The 6000-nt window shown below is 38.9% G+C and overlaps 1 protein-coding gene across 2 annotated transcripts in view; it reads right to left on the reverse strand.

Annotated features, from left to right (window-relative positions):
- Positions 1–4850, reverse strand: part of slc4a10b (solute carrier family 4 member 10b) — a 31499-nt gene extending 26649 nt beyond the window's left edge. Inside the window, exons 1-2 of one of the 2 annotated variants that reach the window (XM_088352931.1) lie at positions 4660–4850; positions 2347–2484 (exon numbers count right to left, since the gene is read on the reverse strand). In XM_088352931.1, coding sequence (XP_088209057.1) covers positions 2347–2394 — 48 coding nt within the window. In that variant the 5' untranslated portion in view covers positions 2395–2484; positions 4660–4850. The remainder of the gene's footprint in view (positions 1–2346; positions 2485–4659) is intronic. The other variant, XM_088352930.1, reaches the window with a different exon arrangement.
- Between the last annotated feature and the right edge of the window lie 1150 nt (positions 4851–6000).

The following is a 6000-nucleotide window of genomic DNA, read 5'->3' on the forward strand; positions in this document are numbered from 1 at the left end:
AGTAATGTATTGGTTGAAATCTCTTTTGAAGAATAAATGATGTAATATCAATATCAGCGCAGAAAGTTGAAATGCACTGTTATTGCTTTAGTATTCACTCTGTTTGATAGGCAAAAAATGTTTTTAAAAAATGTAAATGAAACTATGAGAACTGTGTTCAGAACTTTGTCAGCAAAAAGTTTCTAAATATAAAATCAACAACCCGCATATAAAACAGCAGAAAGGAGAACTTTACAGAAAGTCATCAAAACAGCCCTGAAAACAATTGGCTGCTCTCTGACCAGCCTAGGACACATTGCTGCGTTGTGATACCGCGACAGTCAATAACATTAAAAAGATTCCTTTCACCCTGGCCACCACCTCTTTGACCTGCTGCTGTCTGGCAGACGATACTGCTCCTTTAAAACAAGGTCTAACAGAGACAGTTTCTTCCCCAAAGCCATCAACACCCTAAACAAGCACTCAAGACTGTATATATTGCAGATGTATGGAAAAATACACATTTATTTTTATTTCTTTACTTTTTTCCAATGTTGCTGAAACATGTCATGGCATTATTTTGTGATGCACTTATGACATAAGCCAGTCTTCAAGCACTATCTTTTAAACATTACCAATCTATCCCAATATTATTTTTCAGCTTTTTTAAAAACAGTCTTTTATGACATGTTTATGCTGGAGTGCCACATCTAATATAAATGTTTATTGAGGTCTTAATAAAGTCAATTAAGAATATTCTATTCTATTTGACAAGATAATTACTTCAATCTTAAACCCAATAAAACAGCCAAAGCTGAAAAAATGTCGTGTGCACAAATTATATATAGTTGACAAAGAACCCTAAATAAGTTTAAAAAAATAATAATAATAATAAAATCAATTAAAAAATATTTTAAAAGTATAAAAATAATAAAATGATGTAACTGATCAGCTGACCTAAGGCGCTTGACAGTGAACCAGCTCACTGAGGTAAGGAGGGGCAATCCCATGTAAATATTTTAAAAACAAATATAATACTCTTAAAATGAAACCCTAACTACACGGGCAGCAGAAAAGTCAGGAAGCAGCATTTCGGACCCCTGTAGGCGCTAAATGGAGGACTGGCTGATTCCATAATACGATGCATTGGTACAGTCCAGCTAAGATGTGATGAAGGCACGAATCACAATCTAAAAATGTTCACACCTGAGAAAAGGCTTGACATGTGCTAACTGCCTTAGACAAAAGAAGCTTGACGTCACTACTGCAGTTCATTGTTAATCTAGTTTAAAATCAGTATACATTTTAAAACCCAAGTTAGGAAGAGGTGGCCTCACATTTAGTGCCAAGGGGCTCAAGTCAATAGGTGGAGGTACACCAGAGCCACTGGGGACAAAGACAATAAGCTCAGTTTCTTTTCATTAAAATTTAAAATGTTTAGGGCCATCCAGGCTTTTTTCCATCAAGACTGTCATTTGCGTAATAAAGAAGACTGATGCCATTCTTTCTGTAAATGAAGCATAGCGGGAGTAAATACAAGGAGAAGAGGAGTGGTCCTACAATTGAGCCCTGTGGAACCCCAAAAGATCTGAGTTAGAACCAGCAAGGCTTACGCTCATAGACCTGCCAGTTAGATAAGCTCCAAACCAAAATAAAGCGCTACAACACCTGTCCACTAGGTGCTACAACCTTGATAGTAAAATATTGTGCTCCACCGTATCGAAGGCAGCAGTGGGGTCAAGCAGGACTAGGTTCACAAAATAACCTGAGTCGGTAGCCAGGAGGATATCATTAAAGACCCTGAGGAGTGCTGACTCCGTGCTAAGCAGTGACCTAAAACCTGATTTGAAAACCTCCAGAACATCATGCTAATCCACAAAGGATGTTAGTTAACCATACACTACATTCTCCAGGATATGGAAATAAAGGGCAACTTGGCAAACACAGATAATATTGCTGCTACGAATTGAGCACAATCATCACAGGCAGTCTTGATTGTATTAAAAGTTTTTAAAAGTCTCGGCAAGCATACTGGCATTGGAACTAAAATCTCTGAAAAAATCATCAAAACTCTGTACTGATTATCAAATGCACAGGATAAAACGATAACAGCACCATCTGGTGGAAAACTAAACAACAGTTCCAGTTATAATGAAAGATCATAGCAACTTGTAATAAATGCAATGAAAATATGAATAAAGTGACCTTATAACAAAGTTTATATTTTGAATTCAAATTCAATGAGGCCAAATTGAAAATAATAGCAAAGCATTCGTTTTCTTCTCCCTTTCTTATTTTAGTTTACAATGAAAACATGAGAGCTTATAATTTCCCGTCTGGATAAAAAAAAAACGGTGTATTCCTTACAGCCGAAAGCAGTGGCTCCATGTGGAGTCCCTGGTCCTGCGTGTCCATGCTGCCGTGTGGTGGTTGGTGATGGGGATGATGAAGATGATGATGCTGAGCCGGCTGGGCAAGAGTGTAATCCAGTCAGAGGAAGGGTTGCTGGCGGGAGAGAGAAAGTCCAAGGCAGGTCACATGTTCATGCTGGCCATTTAGTTACTCTTTACATTGGAAAGCATAGATTTTAGAATCAGAGTTATCTTTGTAGTCACCGATCACAATATATCGTACATTGTTCGCAACAAAAATAAACTTAACACTCCAGAATAAAGATGTGATAAAAGACTGTAAATTAGCCTGACAGAGAATAGTACAATGGATAGGAAATATCAGATTGTAGACGGGCCAAAGTTGTTAAAGAATCAGAAATATCCATTATCTGCACCGCTTATCTTCAGTAGGGTCACGGGGGTGCTGGAGCCCACCCCACCAGCCGGTCGTAGGGCACACAGAGGCAGACCACTCACTCACTCATTCACACCTAGGGACAATTCGGACCGGCCAATTAACCTGACTTGCATGTTTTTAGAATGTGGGAGGAAACCGAAGAGCTCGGAGGAAACCCACGGAAGCACGGGGAGAACATGCAAACTCCACAAAGGAATGTTTGATCCCATGACCTCAGAACTGTGCCGCACACGCGCTAACCACCGTGGTGGTAAAAAATATAGAATTTCCCTGTGACCCTAATGAGGGGTAAGGAAAATTAATGCATGAACAAAGTATTTTTATGTATCATTTGGAATGTATTTAAAATTTTGTACATTGCATTACAAGATTTTCTCAATGAAAAAAGGTACACTGGATTTAAAAGTGTTTAGAACTATTGTTCGAGACGATAGCACACACATGCAGGTTTTGTTCTTGTTTGGGAAGACAATTTAATTGTGAATTATTTTAGAAATTCATAGGATTGATTATGGTCTGCATTAATTTTAAGATTATCGGAAAGAAAAAGGAATAATGCATAATTTAAACAGGAGAAGGGGCCATCAACGCCCCCAGAAATTGTGCTATGTATATTATTATTATATTTATTTATTGTTATATTCTGCAATAATGCAATTACACTATTTTATTGGACTATTTTTTTGTGCAATTACAATTTAGGGCAGTCTACAAGAATTATCTAGTGAATATTGCCTATCCATCTCAATATTTTAAATTATTTGTTCTTTTGTGGGGGCAGCACGGCGGGTGAGTGCTTAGCGCACAGTTCTGAGGTCATTAGATCAAACCTTCCTGGGTGGAGTTTGCATGTTCCCCCCGTGCCTGTGTGGGTTGCCTCCGGGCATTCGGTTTTCCTCCCACATTCTAAAAACATGCATGTCAGGTGAATTGGCCGGTCCAAATGGTCCCTAGGTGTGAATGAGCGAGTGAGTTGTCCGTGTCTGTGTGCCCTGCGACTGGCTGGCAACCAGTTCAGGGTGTCCCCTGCCCACTGCCCGAAGATAGCTGGGATGGGTTCCGGCACCCCGCGACCCTACTGAGGATAAGCGGTGCAGATAATGGATGGATGTTCTTTTGAGTCTTTTAATACATGTTTATCCTGGAGCCAGCTCACAATTTCGATGCGCCTTGGGGGTAGGGCGCCTGCCCAGAGACTGGGAAGTAACACGTTCAGACCTCGGCCCAGTCATACTAAAGACATTGGTACCTGTTGCCTCCCTGCTCTGCATTTGGGGTTGGAATTGGGGAGTTTGGTCACCTAATGACTCCCAACGACAGGTGTTGCGACACATTGGCTGGGTTGAGCAAAGGAGCTGGGAATCCCCTCCTCTCTATCAATCTCCCAGAAAGAGTCAAAAATGTGAGTGTGTGACCTTAGCCACTTAGAGGACTATGGCTCCGGTATACACATACATTATCTTGGAGTGCCAGGTCTAATCTCTTTGTAGTCAATTTTACTGCGTACTTGTTATCAATTTTAACTTAGTCAAATGTAATTTTAATCTACCACAACGACTTCTCCCTATATGATAAAAATGGAACTATCCCCTACTTTTGAACTGTTGTTATATAATTTTTTGGGGGGGATGCCAACATTATGTTGATTTCAGTATAGAATTTTTTTTAACATTGGACCAGTGCATAAAGTTAAGGTCATCTTAATCATGCCACCAGTTTTAGAGAAAAGAGACTTGAACTTTGACCTCTCAACTGTGGAGCGTACATAGTCATCCATCGTTGTTAATAAAACATAATCATTAATTTGGAGCCAATAAATTAATCTTAATGACGCGTTATGCATTTTCATGACAGTGACCCAGTCCTGACCTGGTTTTGTGCTCCGTGGATAATGCCACTGAGGGCACAACAACGTCCACGCAGCTGTCGCCATCTGCTGGTCGATTCTAGGAACACACACGCGCGCGCACAAACACACTCGCACACACACGCGCACAAACACAAAAACACGCCATTGATGACTTGCAATCAATAAACGCCTTTCAATCAATGAACACCGTCCTAAATCGCTGTTTGCTATTTTTTAACATTCAAAACAAACACTTACCTGACACACAGCAGTTCTGTAGCCTGCTGAAAACAACATTATAAAGAATATAACATACAGTTGATAATTCTGAAAAAATTTAAGCACAACAATCAACTCTTGAGTGGTGTATCGCTATCCCACCTGCTGTCGGCTAAATGTGACGTCATTGCCAAGGCTCGACTTGCGATCGTCACGTGACTTGTCTCACACTCCGTGACGTAAAATGTATTCGTCACAGACAAAATGGTAGCAGCTACAAATATTAAAAATCCGAAATGTTGGTTTTTTTTTTTTTAAGACTTTTTTAACAAACATACAATAACCATATTTTCTATGTTACTGTGTGGGGAAAATATTAAACGTTACATTTCAGAAAGCTGTCTCAATGTTAAGACAAAATGTGCCATTTTTTATTAGAGTGTCATGTTACTTTGGATGTATTTTTCTTTTCTTTTTTTCCAAAACATTTAATCAGGGTTTTAAAGGGACAGTGTGTATTTTTTTACCTCTGGATATCACTGTTTTATGTCGTGCAACCAAAAAAAAGGACAAAAAAACCCAACAGGAATAATTTGAACTACGAGACTACCAAAAAGTAAAATTTTTCCAGCTTATTATTTAGCCAAGCTTTTTTTTTTTTTCTGGGTACCCGTAGCAGCAATATTGAGCCTCTTCTTATGTAAAATAAATGCAAATGTCTCGTTTTACGCGAAATAATACACACTGTTCCTTTAAAATTCTCAAAAACAGCAAACTATAATGTAGAAACGTATTAGTAGCCTAACATTATTTATTCTGCTTCTATAACATTTCAACATGAGAGGGCTGATCTTTTCACAACCACAAAAAGAGCCCCATTTTAAAAATCACATTACATACATTTAAGTTGTTTTTCAAGCTCGTATCACGAATGTAGCAGTGATCCGTACAATACCGGAAACATTTGGTTGGCTACGGTTTGGAAATGAGTGCAAAAAAAGAGTGTTTTGCTACACAAAAACATGTCATGTACATCTTCTCAGATTTGCTGCATGTCTATATAGATAGATCGTTATCACTTGAGGCTACTGGACAGAACAATTGTTAATTTCCACACTACATAGTGTACTTGGAAGGAACAT

The sequence above is a fragment of the Urocampus carinirostris genome, chromosome 14 (assembly GCF_059441175.1).
Source record: "Urocampus carinirostris isolate Australia breed hairy pipefish chromosome 14, RoL_Ucar_1.0, whole genome shotgun sequence".
Taxonomy (NCBI): Eukaryota; Metazoa; Chordata; class Actinopteri; order Syngnathiformes; family Syngnathidae; genus Urocampus; species Urocampus carinirostris.